The following is a 24,722-nucleotide window of genomic DNA, read 5'->3' on the forward strand; positions in this document are numbered from 1 at the left end:
TATAAATCTTACAGCTCGCATCCTAAGTGATCACGACATCGTAATAAGTAATAACTAATTGCAGTTTTCTTTTTTAAACCCTTGCTATACTTGATTTTACAATAAGAATAAGGTTGAAAAACGTTGTAAAACTGCAAACACCGTAATCCATAATTTGGCTTGTGAACAGAGGTTGCAAGGTGACTAGTACAACTTTTGGGTAACAATAAGTAGTAAATTATAAAGCGTTGCTGCCAGATTTTTTGTAGTAATAGGTAATAAAAACTCGAAGCCATAAATCAGATCGATCTGCTATCGTAGATGCAACAGCTGAGTATGGAAAAAAATGCGAGCAAAAAGCACTAGCAGCACTTCCGCCGTGCACAGCGTATGCAAACTGAGCATCCGTTGCACTGATATTTGTTCCACCATGTCGAACGCATCCTTTAACCCATTCAGTACCTAACCAACCAGCGGCTGACCAGCAGTTGATTTTTGTTGGACAAATGTCTAATGTAATTTAAGACGGTACTTGACTTCGCGGTAGTCTATACACTATAGCTGCCGGGCGTTAAGAAGATACAAGACTATATTCTACAGTATATCCGCTTACTGTAAAGGCCCGCGGCAGTGAGCACGATGCCCAAAATAATCTGCGCCAGCGCCACATAGCGGAAGCGTCGGGAAAACCAGCAATTATAATTGTGTCCATATACGGATCCATCATCCAAGTGTTTTACACGTAATCCCGACCGATAGGGATAGGGCTCGGAATTAAGGAATGTGGCTGGATGATTCAACATGAGGGGAGTGTTCGGCGGATAATTGCTCGTACCATCGATAACACCGTCCACTGCGCCGCTTTTCGACTTGGTCGCTCCGGAGCTGTGCTTCCTCTGACTAGATTTCTCCATCCTGGCGCTAAGCTAGCAACTTTCCTCTTCAACGAGTATACAAGGAGAAAACCGGTGTCTGAACTTTGATCGCCTGTACGATATGCGCGGAAGTTAAATTAACGAAGCGCGACTGTGCTGATCGTTAATAGTATATTTAGAAGAATATCTCGGGCAGTATATAAGCTGGAAAAAGCGAAACTATGCAGAGGAAGTGCGAAAGCACCGCGGCGATGGCAAGTCATCCAAATTCTATTAGGTGCCGCTTCTTCCGACCGCAGACTGACTGCATGCAGCAAACTGGGTTCGTCACTGGTGCATGGACATGCAGCTGGTGCATGCCAGGCACTGGAAAGTATGTTGGCTGAGAGAAAGAAAGAATTCTTCACTAGACAGCTGAGCGGTACAACGTAATACGTACGCTACACGCACGCTAGTTGTCCGACCGGTGCCAGCGTGTTTTTTGAAGTTTTCTCACACAAACAAGTTACAACAAATGTGAATCGTTTGGTCGTGCAGTATTTATATAATAAGTAACGCGCCAACAAACAATCGCTGAAACCGGCATTTATGCGTAACATTGTAAATCTCTCACTCTAGATGCAGTATTCCTCAAAGTGATAAAATCGCGAAAAATTTTATTACTGATGAGAATAGAAAATCTGAAGTTTATATGGTTTTATCATAGCCACAACTTATAGTACTCGTATAAGCACCTGCTGGGAACGATTTACCTGCAGCTCTTCAAGAACCTGTACGTAAAATGAAAGATGTATATGGTTTATTTAACAATTTTATTTAAAAATGGTACATCATATGCCCTGTCCACAACAAAAATATTCAGGTATTTAGAATACAATGCCGTTATGCCTTGTAATATCTATGGAAATCCGTTGTAGTCTTCGAATTGCACAGTACTGGACAAATGGAGATCTTCGCATTGTATCGTCGGCCCTGTAAAGCCTCCGAGCTGTGTCGACGAAAATTTTCGTGCAAAGGTATCTTTTACCTGAAATTATTAATGCGTAAGTAATTTGTTGCCTTTTACCTGAAACTTTTGCGGCAGGTTCATTGAACCGTGACAGGTTCTTATATGCGGTATACGACTAGAATCAGTCGTAGCATATATGAAACTGTAGTTTCGGTTTTTGGTCTTCGATATCCGTGTGTAAACAAAAGTAATTTTTGGCGCCCATAGAGTAGGGAAGGGTCCGGCCGGTTGAGGGAAGCGGTGGGGCCTAACAGTCATGTGACATGAGTCATTTGACATGAGTCGAGTAACGATGCGTGAAACTTGTAGATGGCGTTGTTAGCTCGGCATCTTTTTAGTTTACATTCTTTGCTCCTACATTATGTAGGAGCACACTGGAATGTGCTCGTACATTATGTAGGAGCACATTGCATCGGTTTCATCAGTTCTTGGAGGAGAAAAACGGAACTGTAGTATCCAAACAAACGTAATCCAATATGCTCCTGCAATATGCTCCTACATATGTAGGAGCGCATTGCAATCTGTTCCTACATATATGAGCTCCTACATATGTAGGAGCACATTGGAATGTGCTCCTACATATGTAGGAGCACATTGCATTGTGCTCCTACATATGTAGGAGGACATTGCAATATGCTTCTACATAATGTAGGAGTACATTGCAGGAGCATATTGTATGTGGAGATTATAAGAGGTAGGTGGTAATTATTGTGGTGTGAAAAATGGTTGGAGCATAATGTAGGAGCATATTGCAGGAGCTTATTGTAGGACTATAATATTAGATACAAGCATCGGGAAACGTTTTGTATCGGTAAGAGACTGGATGAAGTGTACTATGTGTTGAAATGATGAGAACTGCGTAATTTATGAGTTTAACCAATGTTAACTTTAATAACTCAATAAACACACACTCAGTATCGGGTAGTAATATCAACAGAAATTGCTCTGTAACCAATTTAATAGGATACTAGATTATATTAAAAGATTTGTTTGGAAGAAACTGATAATGAAGAGGTGAATGTTGTAGCAGAGGGAAGGTTGTAGGGGGTTTTACTGTAGTCTGACATAAGTGTATTCGACTTATTGGTTGTTCATACTTCATAGTTTAATGAAGTGTAACAGGAAGCAGAGTGTGTTATGAGTTGTGGTGGTGGATGGTGATGGATTATTGTGAAAAATTCATGAAAGTTCGAGAAAATTGATTGCTTCATGGAGCAGACTATGATGTTCTGATCTGATGGTCATAGATGTTTAGTAACAGGTGGTTTTTATATGGGAAGTAGGTTGCGATTAACATTAAAAAGTTGTTCGAGAAAGTGTTAGGGTGATTCGGTTTGTTGACTGGATTTTTTTAGTTCGGTAGGTATATAAGATTCCGGAATAAGAAGAAGTTGCGTGTGAGCTATTATGGATTTGAAGAAGTATGCAGTGAAGAAGATTTTTCTCCTGTTGATTATTTTGTGGTGGTCGGTTTGGATTTTAGTACAGTGCTGATTCAGGCTGCCGTGTTTTGTTTGATTTTGGTACGTTTTTTTAGCTTCAGTGTGGGTTAGTAAGTTTTCTTGCACAGAGATCTGCGTTAAATTTGAAGTATCAATATCCTTAATGAAATAATGGAAGGTGATTCTAATCGGAAGAAATATGCGTGAATACATGCGTGAATATAGAAAACGTAAAATGCAAATTAAGGGTGATTGTAGTAGAAAGATAATGAAGTAAGTAATGATGAAGTAAATAGGTTTATGAAGCGCTAATTATTTTGATTTGTAATAATGTGTTTTATGCGAACTGTAGAATTCGTGATTTGGAAAATTTAGATACCAGTGAGGCTGCAATCAGCATGAAAATCTGTTTTATGGTAAGTGCTGCTTTATTGGATACGAATAATGTCATACCGCTTAAGTACACACAGGGTTATGAACGTGTTTTTACAGACCTAGATTAAATTATAATGATAATTTATTCTGGGTCTGGAACTCAGACCCTGTACTGGAAAAAAGAGCTTATCTTTGTTATGGTGGTTTGCCAGGTGATCGGCTTTATAGTATTTCACCTGAAAAATATTTTAAATTACGTCTTTAAAGTGCAGACAATAGGCTTCAAAAAGAATGCTCCTACGTTTTTTGAGCTCTGAACCTCTATCAACGGGATTAGTTAAGACGGAAAATCAATTATGTTCTCAAAAAGGACAATTTTTGTATAGGAAAAGATTAGGTAACAAAAGTGTAGCTAATTATTTTACCCAAAAATTTTGTACTATACTATTTTCCTGTTTATGTACTATACTGTTCATGTACTATGCTCCTATTCATGTACTATATTATTTTGGATAACAAAAGTTTCAATTTCAAAGCCATCAAATTAAACGTCCTATTTACATAAAGCCATTGCCGACATTGGTGTTATCACTGCCACTAAACAGACCGACCGTTTTTTATCCTGGATAAGAAGCTTTATTTGAAATTAATTCAACAATGAACATATAATTTTTATTCTATCTGGAATTCTGTATGTATAGCAAAAACTTGACTACTTTCAGTCAATACTACAGAATTCTGTTACAAAAATCGTGCTGTTAGAAATCAAATTATAGACCTCCTCGATGCTGCGGTTAGATTTAGTAGGGCTCAGTAGGGCGCACAGTTACGACATACGATACTCTTAAATTATTTATATTATTGTTTTTTTTTTTATGAACCTGCCGCTATACAATCGAGTGAAACGAGATTGGGCCACGTAGTGTATTAACTACCGCTACAGGATACACAGATTGATTCATGAGTATAGTAGCGCGCACTTATGCAATATCTAATGTGATAAAGAACATCACATCGGCTAAGAAATTCTGCATATAGATATACGAGTTCTACATTATCGTATTATCCTTAATCCTTGCGGACAAGCATCTGTCCGCAAGGATTAAGGTACCAAAATCAGTTATTGTTTCGCGTACGCAGCAACATTTCAATGTTTTATCCCGTTCGGCTTGTACTTTCTGAGCATAACAATACGAACACACAAAAACGGATAATAAAAAATGGCTAAAAGCCTAAAACCATAGGCGAGCCGAGAAACCCTCCTTTCCAGAAAACTGGTAAGGAACTAGGAAGGGAGGGTGCACGGGAAACAACAAAAATCGAATCAAAAATACTGCAGAACTAATGTGTTCAGAGACTGTTTGGTTATGGAAGTACTAAGCGAAATTGTATGAAAATTCACCCCAGCAGCGGTATTTATACGGTCTTCCGATGGGCTGGTTATTGGTGCCGATTATGCACCGCTGACCAATGGTCAACACGCTGCTTGTAATAGAACGGGCCTTGACCATAAATTCGTACCTTACTATAATAACCTGTGGCCTTTAGCGAACATAACATCAGAATATATGGCGCATATTTATTCATTGTTCTTTCCAAGCAAGACAAACACTTAATAATGTGTATAAAAGTGGGGAACCTTGGAGCGCATCATGCGCATGTATGACCATCCTTAAAAACTGCAAAGGCGTTATTTCCAACCGAATACGAAACGGCGGTTTTGTGGTTTTAGACTTTAAGTGTCCTTTAAGCGCTAGCTGTTTTAGCCGTTAGTTTTTTAAACAGAAATTTATTTAAACAAAAGTTTATTTCCAAAAGATACTGCGCTGCCACACCGTTTCTACTCATAGCTATTCACTTTGTCCAGCAATTTAAAAAATGACTAAAAAACAGATGCTTCTGTATAAGCAAACATTCCAAATAATTTTCGTAAAACTGCGATGTTTATTAAGTGATAGAATTAAATCGGTATTACCGCGTGGCATACCGCAATGTCGCTTTTCCATCGGGGTGCGCCGACGGGAAGATGGATTACACGAACGTTTTGCACCATTTTACAACAGTCAGACAAAGTTATATTCACTACGATCAATTGAAAAATTCCAATCTTTAACATTTTCGAAATGTTCGACTATTAAATTATGAGTAAAGGTTAGCATGGAAGATATTCTAGCATGGAAGATATAGTTCTAACGCCAACAGTTTTTCATGTGAGTATCTACATCTACCATCTACAAAAGTTAACATGTCATCTCTTTTATAATTTTTGCAATAAAAACTCTGCAATCTTCTGTAGTTTATCAGTAATAATAATTTTATACTTGTAAGATCGCCTGACAAATCAGAAATCAGGTGTGGATAAAGATTACGACTAGTTCAAATCGTCCACAGCGACGGTGTTGACAGTTGTAAATTGTATAAGCTATAGAAAGCAATGGGCTCATCCATAACCGTGTACAAAATGCTGATAATTTTACTTACATTATACCGACCACAATACACAATATTTCACGTAAAACTATTATTTCGGAAGCTTTTGCTTTTAACAGAATCTCACTATAATCAATAACTTCACTCCTCTGCAGCAAGATATAAGCGTATTCCACAAGACAACGACTACTGTGCTGGCTCCGACATCAGTATTATTATGAGACTAAAACCTACAACAGAATTTTTGTTGTTATAATTTGTCACTTTCCATGCGGCACGGCGGATTGGGTTTAATTTAGCGTTGACTCCCGCATATGTAAGTTAAATAGTCTCATATACAGTAGTTTATGCAAGACAAAAATACTTTCAAAGGGCACCTTAAAGTTTTAGAAAGCCCCAAAGCTTATATTGTTCTTGCTACACTATACGTACGAGTAATAACGCACCGGATCCGGGCATGGAATGGCTTTGTTAATCTTTCTGCATCTTTCGCAAAGTGAGACTGACCGTTAATTATATAATTAGAGGCTCAGAGGTGTCGCCGGCTGCCGGCTGAGGGTTGTACCTCGTATATTACGCTCCGTGTGTATAGTGGGAATTACGGGCAGCTTCTTACTGTTAAATCAGTACGTACCTTAGTAATCTACACCAAAAAATTTGAGCAAACTTCTGGTGGGAAAACAGATCATGCGTCAGGCGCTCAAGCAGCTTACATGCAGCGTGGCGCCTCTGAGTCAAGACCTCTTCTACCCAGGAAGAAGGATTATGGATCCAGCACTAAATGGCTCAACTTCAAATTTTTTCGCGGCAAGCTACAGTAAAATTTGTGACCTTTGCTATACCACGATTACTAAATATTTTTCCTGCTTCGGTGGTAATTTAATTACTGCCACGCGTCGCGTTTTTAAATTTTTTAAAATTTATTTAGTTCATATTGTTAGAAGCACTGTATTTGGAATAAAGAGGAAATAATATAAGGGCGCTAAATATGGATGTCTGTATTGTACAAAAACAGGAAGAATTACCGAGTTCAATCTGCAATGTATGCTTTCAAATTAATATTTTTTAACAATTCTTTTGCAGTGTATGTTTAATTATTCTGGCGTATCTGATGCACTGGTGATGTCTACTCTTTATTTGGGCTTGTTTAATTATTCGTATTTAATCCACCTCGATAGTCGACGGTAGATGCAGCTTGAAAGTTTTATAACGGTGTAGTTTTATTTTAATAGCAGCCATCCGCTGTTTTAAACGCATATTTTGTCTTTAGTCAATTGCCGGTATTTATATAACCAGTAAATAATAATTTCCGTTTTGCCGATTCAGTTCCTGCGCTGGAGCGAAACTTGAAGTGCGCAAGAAAAAAACAGATTTTCCTTAGCCTTTGTATTGCAGTACTAGGATGATAAGGGCTTGTCTATAAGTAAAAGGTTGATTTCCAAAATCCCAGTCTCGGATCAACGCGACTTGTTCGAAAAAACAACTTGTTCCAGTATCACAGTGTTTCGAATAACTAAAATCAATGGTGCAGCGCAATATGGCTATTGGAACTGCATACTGTCATGCGTTCAATATGAACAACTACTTGTAATTTGGATTTTTGTTAATCATACATGTGTATCTGCACATTTATTTCTCGATTTCTCGAAGTTTTTTTCTTTCGCCAGTTTGAAAATTACAAAGTGTGCAACACATATATATCGTATCGAACGATCTAATTTTCTCGGCTGCCTAAACGTAAGCGCAGACAGATTGGACTAAAATACTCAGTAATGTTTAACGTAAATATCGTTACTGATTTAAGTTTAACGTATTATTCGTGCTCGATGGTTTGCTTAAAAATTTCTTAGGTTTCATTCGTTTTAGAAAGCTGAGGTAACTTGCCTGGTGGTGTTTTTTCCCGGGAAACTGTAGGTTCGTCACCGATGTCCAAATCGTTCAATGATTCCATTAATCCATCAAAACAGCGATAAGGGAATACTGGAAGAGCAAAGTTGCTGGCCAATGCCCGGCAATGCTGAGTGATACTATGGCTCCTCAGCTATGCCAACATCTTGCCTACAACTAATGCTCCACTAATTCCCAAATGCAATTATCGACAAGTAGAAAATTAAACCACCAAACGGGATGCGGGATCAGTGACTTTTGATCAAAGAAACAAAGCATCAGGGAAACACAAGATTGTTCCTTATTGAACAATACTATAAATCAAAGATAAGTGTGAATATTTCAATAATAAAAAACGGAATCAAATGTGCAACCTGAGATATGCAACTTGTGGACACTAATTATGCCCGCGCAAGATCGATACAAACCAGACCGGTTAACACAACTCACTTAACGTTAACCTTGGAAGATTTTACTGCAAACAATCTAATGCTGATTGCTGATTGTATTGTCTCAAAACAGAAACTAATGTCATTTCTAGGATAAACAAAAAATGGTAAGCGAAGCGGTTTCCCATGCAGCGCATCCAAAGCAATTCAGATGTACAGTACTTGGTGAAAAGAGACAGGCTTAAAGAGCGGGACATATTGGCATATCTAGTGCAGCGTTATGTGCCACACATGCGAATAGGTCAATTGAGGGGAAGAATATAATATTGTTGGTGAAATATGGATAACACCAGGATTGAAAGATAAAAGCGGACCCGATCGGCAGTTAATATAACGTCCCGCGGATAACGGAGTCTCCGTGTCGAGCACATAAGGATAATTGAGCTGATAGACCACGGGCACATCATACACATATATACACATATGTACAGTGTACACACATGTTGCACTGGTCGACGCTTCCTTATTCCCGCATACACACAGCACATCCTTCCATATACAGAGATGGACGCAGGCAAATGTTTTCTCCCTCGATGAAATTCAAATAATTCAGGTAAGGAGTGTTGACATTGTATCTTATTACGTTTAACCAATGAGTCTTGGCTTACCACTCCGTGCGGTCCATGCTAATGGTATCCAAATCCATAGAGAGAGCGTAGCGAAAATGTCGGCTTATCAAGCAGTGGGACGACGGGAATATGAACGCGCGATATTATATTTATTTGTTGGATACAGCGTTATGTATGTTTCAATATATCCCATATCTCTCTCACTTTGCCGGCCACCAAAGAGGGAATGCGTTACCGAAGTTGATCAACACCAGACAACTATCACATCACTAAAACACAGGCGCTGCTGCAACGCGTAGATTCGCAACGGTTACAATAATGTTGGAATGGTTTTTAAGTGCCGACATAAATGATTACCTTCCTATCCTTGGGTGCTGCGAGCCGTTTGTAAGCACTACTATGGAGAGATATATATGTCACAATAGTTTAGAATTTGTGTTAAATAAGATCGGTACACAGACGGATATAAGACTTTCAAGGACGCACCTATAGCAAATATAGCTAGCTGACTGTCCGGCTTGCAGGTCTCTAATTTGCATCCAAATCCTCGCATGGCAAACACACACATTTTCCGGTGATTTCGTTATGCCGATCATCCACCTTACAGTATTTTGCGCAACACTTATAACTGAATCAGCTCCTGGTATTCAAATCCAAATTTTTAGGGAATTTTTCCGGTGGTTTGGGCATATGAGACATATGTTGAGCAGCGTCGTAGTGGTACGCGGTGCGCTTCTCCTTCGCTGATTATGCAAGTTATCTATCGCTAAACCAGAGTACCTGCATCGCCGCTCTAAATGGTCGTAATGTGTGTTCAGCGGTTATATTCGGCGTGCTTGTCTTCCGCCGTCGTTGTTGGCCGCCGTTGTACGCTGTCTAAGTACGCTAATACAATTTGCAATATTTACTTTATCTGTATTTTATCGGTATCTCCTGCAAAAATGCGATTCTAAAACTCCAGCACGCTCTAATTGCATGCTTTGTACATGTACCTTATTGCGTACACTGTCTAATAAACATTTCTCACGCTCCGGGAATGCCCAGAACCGCAAGTCCACCCAAAAACACCCAAAATGAAGTACAACTACTCGAATAATTTCGTTGTTGGTTTGATAACGAATTTACGTGTTATGTTTATGCATTACTTTCAAATTCTACAATTATATAGATAAATCCTGGTATGTATGACAACATTTAGAGCTATTCAGAATACCAAATTTTCAAACAATTTTAGCATCTATGTATTATGTACAAAAAATTTCAAAGCTACTTTAAACCAGTACAATCTTTTGATTGGAAAAAAGGAATCATTCACTAATGACAACTGCCTTCGTGGCAGCGTATTGTCCCAGAATAATACTTGTCGTCATTAAAACGTTTCTGGAGGCATTCATTCGCAACATAAATAAATCGATATCATTATAAAAGCTAAGTTATACTTAAATATTTAAATCACACGAACACTTTTCAAAAAAAGCTGTTTTATCAGGTTTTCATGGTGCATGGGCGTCATCAGCGTAATGGCTTGTGAAACTGCACCCGTGTAAATAAAGAGAACCTGCTGTATTTATTTCGCGATAAATTTACATTTACTCTACGATGTGATGTTATTTAAGTCCAATCAGCAAATATGACAAATTACGAAAAGTGGTAAAGTATACAGCAACTGTCACCGAGTATTGTCACTAATGTTTCACCAGATGGATCATAGGCAAACGCTGTGAAATATATCTATCGCTATAAATAAATGGCAGTAACAATAACTTTCGCCATTTGCAAGCTAATGACCATAGTACTGGATGGGATTGCAAGACGATTGTGGTTATTTTATTAACTATATATAAGCGTAATAAATATTTCGCTGGTGGCTTATAGTTTTGTGCAACTAATTAGCGACAACGATTTTTAATTTAAAAAAAATTAGTTTTTTCGGTTGACAAATTGTCAACCGACAAAGTGCAAGTTTATTTCGATACAAACAATGCAAATACTGTACCTTGCACTACTCGTACTATAACTTTTTGGGTTAGAACACTATATATCTGTATGGACACATTGCAACCAAGCCCATTGCTTTTATGTCGACTTAAACCAGTGCATTGTCGAATATAACAATGCATAATAAAATCTGAAGTTCATGGTTGTTTTATGTAATTAACTGGAACGACCGGCAGCACGCGTATATATCGGTGAATCTTTTCTTTGTTTCAACTGTTGTTTAGATTGCATATTTATTTTTCGTACGAGTATTTATAAATGCATGTATCTGCATAAAATGCTGTCACGTTTTTTAAACTGGCAGTCGGTGGGACTTCATGATTGTTTTAATTAAGCGTTAACATATTTCAACTTTCAACACCGGGACACCGTTTGATCGACTATTAGGGTTCAGCAAAATCAAATGCAGATACTGTACTTGCATACGAGTATACAGTATGTATGTCGTTTCTTATGGTTGGCTCCAGTAAAGTGATGCACCGGGTAATCAGCATATTGAAATGCAGTCTATTGTTCCAGAAATCTTTGGGTATAGGATATAATAACTGGCGCGTATATTGAATCTAATTTCGTATGGATTTTGCTACAGTAGGCAAGTGTCACTCTTGTGGCGACCTAAATGTGGAAGATCTGTTGCGGACTTGGGTTACACTTGGTCCGTCCTTGAATAAATAGCGCGCCGGCCTTATTTGGTTTACCAGCCAACGCTATGTCAACTTTCAACATTTAGGCAGGAAAAAGCAAACAAGTTCGTCTAGTACAAGTTGCATGAAATATTTGACTCATATGCGAAGAGCTGGCTGTGCAGGACAAGTGTTCAGTGTTTTAAATGTAATACCTGACGTAAATGATATTCTTCGCATTAACCAGCATCCTTTCAAGCACGCGTGATCATTTATGATTTTAAGCGCTGATTAAAGGAAGTGATCCAGCACATAACTTATTTTAGAGAAGTTCATAAAGGTATAATAAAATTGCACGAAACATAACACTGTAGTAGTAAACCTTTTTTTACTTCTGAATGTAACAAAAAATTCGATCCGTAATGCCAACATTGACGAAGGTCAAGATGTACACGCTGGACATAACGTGCTTAATACAGGAACAACGAAGTTAACCTGTAAGAAAGAACAGCAATTAATTCCAAAAAAATAGCGACGTGCTCCACATCTAGTACAAAAATAAATTCCTAAGTCACTGTTTTTTTTATAACAAATTTTTCAATTAATGCCGTATGAATATGATCAATTTACCGAAAAAATTAGCGTGTTGCTGCTGTGATTTGTGGCATCGATGCCGAACACGGAATAGTATTGGGTGGTGTTAACGGCTGGCATGAAAGGCTCAACGTACAATTCCAGCGTACTGAAGTCGATGTTGATGTACGGCGTCAGGTCGTTATTTGTCCCATTGACGACAGCCAACAAGAATTGTATTGGTAGAATCCCAAAATAATTCTAAATCCGTCAGAGAAGTCATTGATACAAGCTGACTGATTCGATTTATGAATCTGCGACGTATGCGAAAATTTCCCACGCATCCTGAGCGGCAGGAACATATGAGCGCTTCACAACTAACCTTCATAGAAAGTCCGGGAATTGTTGAATACGCACAGAGACATCCATCCACCGTTGCCGCGCTGGTCAGTCCCGCTGTGATATCAATTCGAAAAATATTCGTGCATATGGTCAGTCTGCGCACGCTGGGTGCTCGGCATCCACAAACCCCACGTTTTGGACTGCCGTTGCCAAAGTCACCGGAAGTCCGGTTGTTCGGTCCATAGCAGACTGAACCGGCCTGGTAGCACTTTTGGCCGATCAAGGCGCACGGACAGTCGATCTTCGCTAGCAATGTCTCGTTGCTGCAGTTTAAACTGATCAAATATTGCGGTTTCACTGTAGCCCTCCCTCGAAATGATAAGCCCCAGGTGAGACTGCATTCGAAGATAATTAACGAAAAAACTACTACCGTAGTGACAATTATTGCAATCAACGGGCTAGTATGTGTAGCCGGCATCACTGCGAATCGGATGTTGTTCGTCAAACGGACATAAGCAACTTTTAACAAGCCTTACAGACTTCACGAAATGTTATTTCAATATTGCTTTACTGGGTGATCATTTCATTTTCAACTTCCGGATAGCTAGCTGGTGGCAATAACTAACATCGAAGCAACTAAACAATGCGCGTGATGTCAATTCGATGCGTATTCGCTTCTTCAGACTTTTGTGCCCACGATTGCAAAAATGCGCGTACAATACTTATAACATGTACAAGCTACAATTACAGAAGTTTTACGCTTATTTTGTGAAATTTTTTTATATCTCCCGACATTTAAAAACACGGTTATTTAGCTCAACTGAGTTGAACCCAAACTCCACAACAGCACCAGCCTTATTCAAGTTTGACAGAAATGCCTCGTCTTTGGTAAAAAAAACTTTTATAGCAGACGTTCAAATAAAAACAAAGAAAAAACAATGGAAAAACCTATTTCCATGCTAAGCGCAGCGCTTTGGCATTGGCCAGATTACGAACAATAACGGACGCAATGGTCATGACAAGCATCACCACAGACAGAATCCAGTAATCAAAACTATCACTCAAAACATCAAATAATGCTGACGGCATTACCCGGGTAAAATAAAGATCTGAAAAACATAAACCAAACTGAATTTCAAAAGCACAAAGTTGCACAAAACTTTTTTCTAATAACTCAGAAAATACTTACCAAGACCAAACGCAAACACCAAAGATATGGACTCTAATCCAGCAATCCCGGTTTGAATTCCGCGAATGTTGTGGACTTTTTTATAATAATTTATTACGTGTTCCGTCATGTAAGGCAATTCTGGGGCGTACGGAACTAAACCCTCTTCCCTGTAAAAGGAGTTAACTTCAAACTAGGCATGTTGGTACATCAGTAAATACAAACCTAAACGATTAATTTATTACATACAACAACCACAAAGAGAAAACTTTAAAAGAATAGTCAAACCAAAACCTAAAACATTAACAACAAAAGTCAAACAATTATAAAACCAATGCAAGAACTAAAACGCTGAAAAAAATTATGAGCGAACGGCCGTGTGTAACGGAAGTATTAGACATCTAAACGAACCAACCTTTCTGCTGCAGATGGAAACAAAGGCCTCCTGGGATCTAGTAACACTTTTGGTATTTGCAGCAGTGATCCGGATGCCAGTCCCACTAAAAATAAACTTATTAAAGATGTGTGCACAAGAGAGATATACATAGATATACAGGGCTTATTTACAAATAAGATTCTTATGCGTAATTCCTCCAGCCGTAACCGTCTCCTGCATGTCGTTAACGAAACCCGGTAATCGAAAAGCCGACGCAATGGCCTCTGGTTTACCAAAAGATTCCAATGAGCTAAAATATGTTTTATTCGGTTTATCAAATCCACGGTACAATTCCACCACGCCTAGTTCACTAGAACGAGATTTTTCGTTCCAGTATGAATACTGCAAATATACAAACATTCGAAAAGAAGATGTCACAATAAGCACGGACGAAACTTTTACCATTATCCAGTTTTCGGAATGCACGACATTAACTGGTGATCGGGCGCGTCGTTGAACGAGACTGGCAGCGACACGACCTGTTATGCCATCCAGGGCCACGATTTTCACATATGCTAAAAAAAATAACACAAGACACTAAAAAAAGTAAAAAAAATAACAGAAGACACTATAAAATCAAAATAGCCTGGATACAACCAAAATACAGCTACAACTACAACAACTAGAATTACAACAAAGAATTACGAAAAAGTATACAACTAGAATTACGAAAAAGCAGATTTTACTTACCAAGTATTTATCAGCATATTATTTATTACATGAACCACAGCTCTTACGCTTTTTGGCCTCATCTGTTCCTTGGACAGCAACCGAAACCAGGTTGGGATTAATATATTTGTACAATACGCGGCGATCAGCTAACACTTTTCCCTGCGAATAAACATTATCGTGCGGTCGTTTGGGAGTAACCGATACCACCGACTCTCCCTCAGCCGTCAGTGTGTTGGTCCACATTTCGCGCGCTTTGAATCCCTGTACACAGTTGCGTTACAAAGGCAAGATAAATATTTTGTACAATTCACCAACTGACATCTGCAATATTATATTCACACACCTGATCCGATTGTATCACTCGAAACCCGCGTACGATCCCGCTTTTCATATCCGCATCGAATATGGTCAGTGATTTGGTCACAAAATCTTTCAGTTCAGGTATATTTAGGCTAGGATATATATTAACATTATAATCGGTGTCCAGTACAAAAACAGCTTCCAGATGGTTGCTGGTCATCACGGGAATTAAACCAGTTTGCAAAACAGGACGGTTAAGTTGTAGAGGCTTTTGCAGCTCTTCCCCGGTAATACAATCAAAGAAGTACATCAGCCCATTACCAGATTTCTAAAAAAGTAAAAATAAATACCCAAATAAATCACTTGAACAAAAACGTTTCTGACAAGTTAGGCAAATGCATGTTCGCAAGGAAACCCATGTACCTTATCCGCTCCAATAATCACCGCTTGACTAGCAAAAGGTGCATGAGCACCAGCCCGTTGAAGATAAAAAGCGACTTTATGATTGACCGGTTTTACAAAATCTTCGATTATCATCGAATACACAACATCTCCATTATGACTGTCCAAGCCGTAAACCTATAAAAAAGCTTTTATCAACATAAACGAAGGTTTTATCAGCATAAATGCACGCAAGCACCTAGGTAGTAAATGTCTATTTAAGTTCATGCCACTTTGTTCGAAAAACAAAAATAGCTGCCTAAGACGATCTACCTATTGCCTTGACTGTACCTTTCCACGATCATTGACACCCACGATAATTTTATGGGTATTAAAGTAATCGCGTTCCAAGTGTTCTTTCTCAAAAAACTGCCCCGTTCGCAGTCCCTTAACAAGGGAGTTCACACCTAATTCGACTAGCTTTTTCAGCTGCAGGGCCTGCGCCACAAGTCGCTTGGCGAATCTCAGAAGGAAAGTGCCTGAAAAACATCAAACATCAACAAAAGCATTCCAGAAATTCAATTAATCTCACCTTTCTCTTCGAATTCCTCTTCAACCAAGGCTTCAATATCAGAAACAGGTAAGTCCACAATAGCAGTCGACTGCAGGTAAGCCAACCCTTCTTCCCGCTTCCACAGTAGTTTTCCTTGTGAGATCAGCCCAAAAACGTCGCCACTTGTCCAAAAGATAACGGACGATTTTGAGCAGTCTTCTTTACCGGGAATAACCCGCACCTGGAATAGTCGTTAAAGTAAAACATTGGACACGTCTATATGATATTTGCAACTGCACAACGTGAAGTGTTAAACAGATCTATCATACTATCACAATAATAAATTCCCAAATTTCGGAGGTATGAATGCTCCGTTAGCGGTTGCTTTTTTCTGATTTGATCAGAAGCGAAAAGTTCTATCTTCCAACCAATTACTTTTATATGAACTCAAATGACTACAGTAAGATCTGGGTATTACCTGTTTGATATTCCCAAAAGACCGAGGAAATGGCACGCTCGAAACAAGACTGAATTTTTCTGCATTAGAGCCAGCAGATGCGGAACGCAGCTCAACCTGCAAAAGCGACCGGTGCACTGATTGTAAGCCGCATACCCACGATAAATCATTTTCCATGGAACTGTACAGGATACACCACCATACTTACATTTCCTTCCGTTCTCTGTAGTGATACAAACTCTTTAGAAGCGCACATATCAACCTTAGAGTTAGGGAGTTTTGCCGATAGTAACAATTTTCCATCGATCTGCAGCTGAAATAAGAACGACTCCTTTCCAGATAGTACGCTGAAGTATTCTCCCGTATGGTGCCGTATTGACAATTCTTCTCCCTGCGCATAAGTTCCCATTTCCTGCAACCGGAAAAACTCAGAAGATGCTTTTTGTCAGTGATTTTCCTCTGACAAAAAAATCAGTGTAAAGCAAACCTCGAATGTGGATAGTTGTTGCGACCGATCAGGTCCACTTGTACTAAATGTGAATGCCCGCTGTGATATCCCGTCAACGCATACCAAAAAGTACGCAGCCTGAGTATCAGGCTGTGCCAAAACACATCTACAAAAAAGAAAATTACTTTCAACCGCATCGCATCCCTGAGTTATTACCATTTTTTCATTTCACACTTATGCTAATATAGTACTTCTTACTTTGTTGTTGCCGGATTAACTATGGCTGCTTTCTCAAAACTGTTTTCCTTAAGTTCCCCATTTTGCGGCGAATATCTTCGCACACTGATTTTGTTTTCATCCAGGCTGGCAACTAACACTTCAGATGCTCGAAAACTAATGAACTTCTTTTGGCTTTTGACACTACAATCAAAATCATGCAACATACGGTGCAAAAGTGTTTGTTATGCATAGTATTTCTACCGCCAGCTTGTTCGCTTACTCTTTCGATTCCCACAACTGATTTCCAAGTTTTGAGTTGAAACTGAGCACTTTTTCCCCGGCCGCACAAATAATTCCTATGAGAGAAGATACAGTGCAAAACATCATAGCGTGAAAAACACGATACAAGCCAAAATAAGAAAATCATATAATAAGATAATCATAATAAGATAAGCAACAATGAAATTATTTCTTTATCTTTACTTTTAAAAATATAAAATTTCTTCATCATGAATCATGATTAAAGAAAAATTCTGCATTAGTGCTTCATTGTTTCCAATTACTCAGAAGGCTTCACCACGAAAAATTCAAATTACACCCAGTTTATTAAAATTTCAAAATTAAACATTAAAAACGGAAAAAATATATCTTCCGGTATAGACAAAATAATAGTCATATACAACTTACGGCTGCTTGTAGAACCATCACCGGTCGCTCTTCCAAGTGAAGCACATGCCACACTGAAAAACCACTCCGCCCGTTAGGTAACGCCCATAACGCACTTCAGTAGCTAACCACTGAAAATATATAGTACGAGTACAGTACTTATCGGTTCCTTTTCCTCCCAGTGCTCTTTCCCATTTAAAACCTCCCGAAACTTGGTCAAAACACCTCAAAATATTCCCCTGGCCGATAATAACGCAAATCTCTGCAAAGCAACAACTACACTGCACCTCTGCGGCACATTTTTTTAAAGAGTTACCCGAGTTTACGGCCTACCTTCGTCTGTCAGGAAAGCCGACGCGATGCTCGGATTTTCACTGCGCTCGAACACCTGCCGCCATGCTAAAAAACGCCGTAGACTACGTCAAGCAAAAACGCAGAATAAAAAATTTACCAATTTCTCCAAACTTCAAGTCCACAGCAGCTAGAACATTCTGCTCGGTATAAACGAATGCCAGCGTTTTGGGGGATGTAGCAGAAGAGCTCTTGGACGACAACAGTACTTCTACAGGTCTCCCGACGAACTGCAGACTCCTACCGAAAATGCGCAATTTCCAGTAGATATTGTGCGTATTATCCTGAATTTGTCCACTAACCAGTCATAAAGACCAACTTGATCTTCATGAAGAGCCTGGATGACTTGCAGAACGGAGCACAGAATTATGCAATAAATTAGCAAAGTACACTGTTTCACTAATGGATGCATGGTGTATCATTATTCCATCCCTCAGACGCTATGGGACTGTGCAAGCAGCTCTCACAACACTCTGAAGGAAAGTAACAACAGGTTTATTAACACTTCCCAAGTTTTCCAAAAATGATAGTTTAAATAAGTAGGAAATCCGCGTTGGACTTGGACTTAAACGAGAAGTGAAAAGTAGATGAGTCCAGCCTGTCAATTTAGAGCGTCGCCGTCGCATCTCGACCACTTTCGGGGTGCGGATTGTCTATACCGTCTGTGGCTGCTATGCTTGTGTTTTCGTAGTTATAGATGGGCACACATTTAGCAGTACGTATTATTATTTTCCCTGCAATTTTTTCCAGTTTTGTTCTCTTCAATCTCCAGTTTTTGCTTTTGCCTTAAAATCAACGGTTTGCGTTCATCGTATGGATGAGATTGTGGAAATGTAGTTGGCCATTACTGGTGTCAGGACTCGGGTGTTCATATCTCCATCGGTGATAATTGATGAAACCGACTTTTGAAATCGCCTGAAGATAGAATACTTAGCGACTAGGCCTTCGGATTAATCTATCTTTAGGAACATACCGTAGGATGAGTGTCCATGCGAACGTGCAATTGAGGCATCGTGTGAAGGCCCTATATCGGTCAGTAGCGTGATATCGATTGCACTTTTCGGCTGCACTGGTACTGTATTTGCACGATGTGCTGGGAAGCAGGGATTTCATCCGACTTGGACGTGCTTGGCAAGCTGTGGATGCAAAAAATACTGCCGACGAGCGACAATACATTGCGGAAGAAACCCGAAGGCTGTTTCGTGAGAATGCGCATGTAAGGAAACCTGGTTTCACACCTTCTTATTTTGTGCTGAATGTGATGCGCCTGCTGGATCATTACTGCTAATTCGTTTATGGTGTATATTTCTACGAGTGCTATTTATCTGCTATACTCGTATACCCAATAGTATATGCGCATTCATGCCTGCGCAAGATGCAGGAATAATATTGGGTCAGATAATAAAGCACTTATAATGTGTTCCGCTTTTCTTTATTAAATTTAGCTAAAGACGGAGCAGGAGATTGAGGAGAGGGTTCTGGAAGCCGAAGCTCGCTTGGAGATGGGTAAGAGTCGTTTAAGTTTGCAGTTGAACTGAAGCATTAGAGCCGACTTTTAAGGGAAGGATAATACAAGGCTGAAAATTTATTTTTCGAGAGAAAAATTGTTCCCCTGATCTGTTTCGGTTTCGTAAATTTCGTTTTGCTCATAATTCTGCATCGTTTAAGCCGAGTATTAGTTGTGAAGCAGGTGAAATAGTGGCTACTTTACCTACTGTAGCGCGGCATTACAAGAATCCCTATCCGCGGATGACCAATGTTCCTCCCTTTACCATGGCTGCAGGGAAGGGCCGTCAAGGATCTGAGCAACGCCGTCAGCATTCGCTTCCGACTCATTTGAAGTCCTATCACAAACCGTGACTTCCAGGAATTAGGATTGATAGGATTTATATTTCTGCTATCTGCTGCTGCTGCAAAGGTGTCGTCCCGGTAATGCAAAGACCTGTATGGCTGTGTGAGATTTGGGCACTTGTTTTATTGTACACCGGTTTGGCATGCGTTTTTTAGAAGTGTGTTCTTGCTTAACCAATTGGGCAGCTTGACATTTTTTTTAAAACTTGTTATTAGATCGTATGTGCGAACAATTGCAGATGTTGCTCATTGCTCTTAGTACGTGTGATTAATCTGCCACCGGTTAGTGTTAGCCTGATTTACCAACGGCGCGCGACATTACAGACTGAAAACTGCCAACCTTGTACCAATGTTTAACAAGATCAGATGTCGGTCAGTTTGGGATTGCGTTTTCAATTCAGCGTCTGTGCGCACGTTATAATGACGCACTTTATTGTTTTCAATGTTAACATATTTCTGTAAACAATCTGCAGTAGAGTTTACACTGATAAGTGATAACATACTCTTAAAATTTACTAAAAAGCGAAGTTTTTGCCTCTGGACGCGATTTGATAAAGGTTGATTTTTTCTCTTCTTCGACTTGCCTTTGCTTCGACATCTTTGGGCCTGCCGACTGCTTACAAATTACAATTACATTACTTGCACTTAACTGTGAGGGTTATGTATACTTGTATAGTAATATTTTTTGCATTTTTGAACTAGCGATAACAGTTACGGTTTGTCGCTCGATACTAGTGCAGGTACACAGTCAGCAAACGCTACATCCATTCGGTATAACGAAATGTGATAACACTAATCAGTGAACGTGCAGGAGAAGTTGAACTGATATGCTCGTACGAAGTGCATCTCTACGTCGGCGGTTTAATGGATTCAACAGTGTTTAAAATTTTACGGTACTTAAGTTTGCAAAGTTTAATTCGATAACCGTTTTCGAGTGCACGTTGCAGGTACTTGACTGATAGTTCTTTAGCATTATACTTATTACAAAATTAATTATTTACTCGTAGTCGTATAGTTAAATTTATTGCCTGTCACAAAACTGTAACGACAAAATGACATCCTTACTCGGCATATCGGCGGCATTAGTCGTGGCCAGTCTGTTCTTGGAGACGACTGAAGCATTAAAACCTACTCGTGAGTATCACTAGCACATCAAAACCTAAATTCTGCTTTTATTAGAAATCAATCAGATCAAATATACGTATGCAAATCCGTGCTACTTGTAATTTTACAATTCCAGCAAATTTGTTACGAAGTGGTTTTTCAGCCCTTTCCTGCGAAGGATGCCATGGTGTTATTTCTGAACTGCATGAAAAATTAAGCAAGCCGGCTTCCGGTGCATATTCGGCGCGAGTTCCGAGACTTCTAGAGAAAATATGTACTTTGGAGAACCTCGTAAAATATGTGTACAGCCCGCCTAAAATGGTGCGTGCCTGCAACGAATTACTGGGTAAGCTAAATTCTGAAACACGTGGATACTATGGTAATTTTTTATATCCTAGCAGCTAAATTAATATTGCTTATGTTTCTGCAGATGCTCATAAAAAAGAAATTCAGAAGTCCTTAATTCAGCATTTCGAGGCCAACTCGAAAGTTACGCTGCATGAACTGGAAGCCGCCGTTTGTTTTCAAATATCAGGTGTTTGCAAGGGTATTAAGGATTCACCGGCAGAAAATCTCCGTGATAAGGTAACACTATAAAATATGATTAAAAGTGTGAACTATAAGTGATAAATCAAAAAGGCGCGCTAATACAAAATTCCAGATAAAATTGCTACTGAATTCGGATATCATAAAATTATTATCTTTCAGATTCAAGCGGATCACGTCTTGAAACCAGAAGGAGATGGTAAAATTGTGTTTGAGCAACAGGGTGATCAGATTGTACCAAAAGCCGAAAAGGGAAACAAGCCCAGCAAAGAAAGCAAAGAAAAAAAGAAACCCGAGAAAGTGGAACTATAAAAAAATCACAGAACCGTCAATCACCGAACGATTAATAACGAGTATAAAAACATCATACATAAAACTGCAATTAGTTCGGCGCTACAGAAGTACCGAACGCGCTTGAGTTTTAATGTATCGCTTTTCCCAGTCGTGTTTTATGCTCGTCCAGTGCCTAAAAAAACCAAACTGGTCAGAAAACAATTTCAGAAAACACTTCTGCTAACCAGTGTCCATCTTATGTTTGTACCTGAAGTACATAGTACAGACCTGTTGGAGAGAATTTTCCGCCTCGGGATCAAATGTTGACAACTTCCGAAAATCTTCATCCGCGACAAAGCATATTTCATGACCATCCTGTTTTACAAAAGCAAGCGATAAGTAAACGCCTCAATTCTGTCTGTCTTAACAGATGGACTGACCGGATCCAGAAGGATGACAACTTGGACAGATGCTTTATCCGGGGTGTCCAGATTCACTAGCGGGGTTTTTATTTTGAACCCGTGTACTACTGTTGTACGCTGAATATCCCTTAGCTAAACATGAGAGCAACAAGCTTCGAAAAACTCTTTTCAATTTGATACTTTCACATTCAGCGGAGATATGAAAGATTTTTGCTCGACTGCTGCAGAGAATTTTTAGGCAGTATCCTAGGTCCAACTTAAGTTCTGAAAATGATACGGTTTCCCAAATCACAGCGACTGCTTCTATTTTAGGACTTTTATTTGCATTTGAAAACCAACCCTGAAAAAATTCTTTTGCGCTAACCTGTTCAGTGAGACAAGAAAATGCTGTCCGGCCTTGAGACGATCCATACTCCACAGAGCTAGGAAGCAGTACAAATTCCAACTGAAACTGAATCGTTTCTGGTTATGTAAAACGTGCGCCATATCAGCTTTATAGAAAAGCTGTGGGTTTACTTTGGCTGCCTCTGGATAGTCGAATATAACGTAGTGTTCCTTATCTTCCACAATGTTCATCTTCAACGCTCCATGCCAAAAGGCTGAAAATAACCACGTGAAACATGCAGAACCCATCAATAATATGGTTTCACTGATCTACATACTCTTAGTGCGTTGCAGATTGGATGAGCTCAAAGTAACTTTTTGTATGGGGTCTGTAAAGAAAACTGCCATGAAGCTACAGTACGTGATGCCGGCAATGCAGGCCTTTATAAAGGTGTGTGCACCCACATATAGGTGGGTATGCATTAGCACCATTGGGAAGTCCAGTGCAAGGTCCAATTTTTTCGATTTTTTTTATACATCCAAAACAAACCTGGGATGGATCCATCATGAACTTCAAATTTGGTTTCCGGATTGACCGGTGACGTAACCAAAATAGCCCCGTCATGCATCGTCACGAAAGCGATGTCTTTTTCGACAATACGTTCTTTCACTGGGCTGGAACGGATTGTAATCTTCTGCAATCGACAGACTCGTGTGTTTTTTGTGTGATTAACACTCAGATATCAAGTGCGCACTTATCATGGTTTCGCTTCAATCAACCACATTCCTGACCAATCACGTACCTGTAAATCATTTCCCGTTGAATAACTCTCAATTCCGTAGTTATACACGAGCTCCAAAACAAAATGCTCATCCTCTGCTCCATAACCGATCATAGTTTTGCTCCATCTTCCTTGGAATGGACTTCAAATAAACGGTACGGTATCCATCAATACGTAATAGTACAAGCAGTTAAACAATACATTATTCGTTTACATTTGTGATACACATTACGTATCACATAATTCACTATCATGGATGATGGAAACATCGAAAAGTAATCAAAACACAGCTTCACAGTAATCCTACCCGTTACAAGTAGCTTGGCATCCTTCAGAAAATTCTTCGTGCCTCAAAACCTAAAAAGCGGCCACATTAAGTCAAACTAGTGGGCCATTTGATGGGCGTCGAAGGGTATACTTACCTTCATCAGAAGGACGTCCTTCAGGAACTGCACACTTGCAGCTCGATCGGTCGTTTTCAAGACGTAATGCAGCGGACGAACCATTCTACGCAGGACTCTACCGTCTGCTGCAAAACGACAATCCTGAACTAAAGATCGAAAAATTTAGTATCAGAGAAAATGAGTACCATTCCATCGAAAAACAAGGATGATTGAAAACGAAAAATATATATTTCACAGTGCAGTGTGCAGTTGCAAAAAATTTTTAAATTTTCAACAAACTTGTTGTTTTGAATTTGCGAAAGCGGTCGCTGTTCTGGGCGGTTGGCTGTTAGCGCACGCATTATTAATTTAATACACATTTATAACACCAATTTCGCCTTCCCACTGAGCTACTCTAATCGCCAACCGGCTGGTTTCTTTTCTGTCGGGGTGACATTTGAACATTGGTCACTGGACGAGTGCACTCACTGGACTCACTGCCGCATAATTAATGCAAGTAATTAATTACCCGTAAATGGCCATAATATCTTATTTTGCGGCTGTAGTTTTAAACTTAAGTCATATTTATGTTTATAGATTTACGTATTCAAAGCAATGGTTTTAAATTTTAATGGTTACAACAACATGGAAGTGTGTTGGTATTTCTGATGGTCAAAGGGAAGCTGTAGAAGTACTTCTGTTGCAGGGAATCGCAGTGTGTTAAAATAATATTATTGCCTTACAAGTTGACACCGCGCATACGGTCTCCAGACTCTGCACTAGCTATAATTTTAAGTTCTTTCATTTGAAAATTTCTGAATAGTAAGTGTGTTTG

At 39.3% G+C, this 24,722-nt stretch overlaps 5 protein-coding genes across 6 annotated transcripts; 2 read left to right on the forward strand and 3 right to left on the reverse strand.

Moving 5' to 3' along the window:
• Nucleotides 1-11,926: 11,926 nt before the first annotated feature.
• Nucleotides 11,927-13,072, reverse strand: LOC129584798 (uncharacterized). Its single transcript, XM_055477118.1, has 3 exons — nt 12,592-13,072; nt 12,267-12,470; nt 11,927-12,131 (listed from the first exon to the last, which is right to left on the reverse strand). The coding sequence occupies exons 1-3, from the start codon at nt 13,027-13,029 to the stop codon at nt 12,078-12,080; spliced, it is 696 nt and encodes a 231-aa protein (XP_055333093.1). The 5' UTR covers nt 13,030-13,072; the 3' UTR covers nt 11,927-12,077.
• A 239-nt stretch (nt 13,073-13,311) lies between these two features.
• Nucleotides 13,312-18,802, reverse strand: LOC129584478 (ER membrane protein complex subunit 1-like). Its single transcript, XM_055476648.1, has 20 exons — nt 18,505-18,802; nt 18,303-18,442; nt 18,185-18,250; nt 18,011-18,113; nt 17,873-17,925; nt 17,466-17,541; nt 17,225-17,386; nt 17,006-17,132; nt 16,727-16,930; nt 16,540-16,635; nt 16,101-16,302; nt 15,860-16,047; nt 15,551-15,706; nt 15,171-15,455; nt 14,893-15,088; nt 14,558-14,670; nt 14,287-14,497; nt 14,135-14,219; nt 13,741-13,889; nt 13,312-13,660 (listed from the first exon to the last, which is right to left on the reverse strand). Exons 1-20 carry the CDS (start codon nt 18,612-18,614, stop codon nt 13,500-13,502), a joined length of 2,883 nt encoding a protein of 960 aa, XP_055332623.1. The 5' UTR covers nt 18,615-18,802; the 3' UTR covers nt 13,312-13,499.
• A 92-nt stretch (nt 18,803-18,894) lies between these two features.
• On the forward strand, nt 18,895-20,560 carry LOC129584479 (LYR motif containing protein 1-like). Its single transcript, XM_055476649.1, has 4 exons — nt 18,895-19,234; nt 19,307-19,418; nt 19,648-19,708; nt 19,923-20,560. Exons 1-4 carry the CDS (start codon nt 19,182-19,184, stop codon nt 20,060-20,062), a joined length of 366 nt encoding a protein of 121 aa, XP_055332624.1. The 5' UTR covers nt 18,895-19,181; the 3' UTR covers nt 20,063-20,560.
• Nucleotides 20,561-20,929: 369 nt separating this feature from the next.
• LOC129584621 (uncharacterized) lies at nt 20,930-22,220 on the forward strand. The gene is made up of 4 exons (XM_055476856.1): nt 20,930-21,187; nt 21,321-21,503; nt 21,588-21,742; nt 21,866-22,220. The coding sequence occupies exons 1-4, from the start codon at nt 21,106-21,108 to the stop codon at nt 22,013-22,015; spliced, it is 570 nt and encodes a 189-aa protein (XP_055332831.1). The 5' UTR covers nt 20,930-21,105; the 3' UTR covers nt 22,016-22,220.
• On the reverse strand, nt 21,817-24,176 carry LOC129584620 (glyoxalase domain-containing protein 4-like). Of its 2 annotated transcripts, XM_055476855.1 has the most exons (11): nt 24,094-24,176; nt 23,927-24,033; nt 23,812-23,861; nt 23,526-23,646; nt 23,273-23,417; nt 23,061-23,111; nt 22,915-22,997; nt 22,763-22,849; nt 22,417-22,530; nt 22,265-22,351; nt 21,817-22,169 (listed from the first exon to the last, which is right to left on the reverse strand). In XM_055476855.1, the coding sequence occupies exons 2-11, from the start codon at nt 24,008-24,010 to the stop codon at nt 22,125-22,127; spliced, it is 867 nt and encodes a 288-aa protein (XP_055332830.1). In that variant the 5' UTR covers nt 24,011-24,033; nt 24,094-24,176; the 3' UTR covers nt 21,817-22,124. The 2 variants fall into 2 exon arrangements, with proteins under 2 accessions (XP_055332830.1, XP_055332829.1); XM_055476854.1 differs by having other exon boundaries at nt 21,819-22,169; nt 23,927-24,162.
• Between the last annotated feature and the right edge of the window lie 546 nt (nt 24,177-24,722).

This window comes from Paramacrobiotus metropolitanus, unplaced genomic scaffold (assembly GCF_019649055.1).
Source record: "Paramacrobiotus metropolitanus isolate TYO unplaced genomic scaffold, Prichtersi_v1.0 Parri_scaffold0000014, whole genome shotgun sequence".
NCBI lineage: Eukaryota > Metazoa > Tardigrada > Eutardigrada > Parachela > Macrobiotidae > Paramacrobiotus > Paramacrobiotus metropolitanus.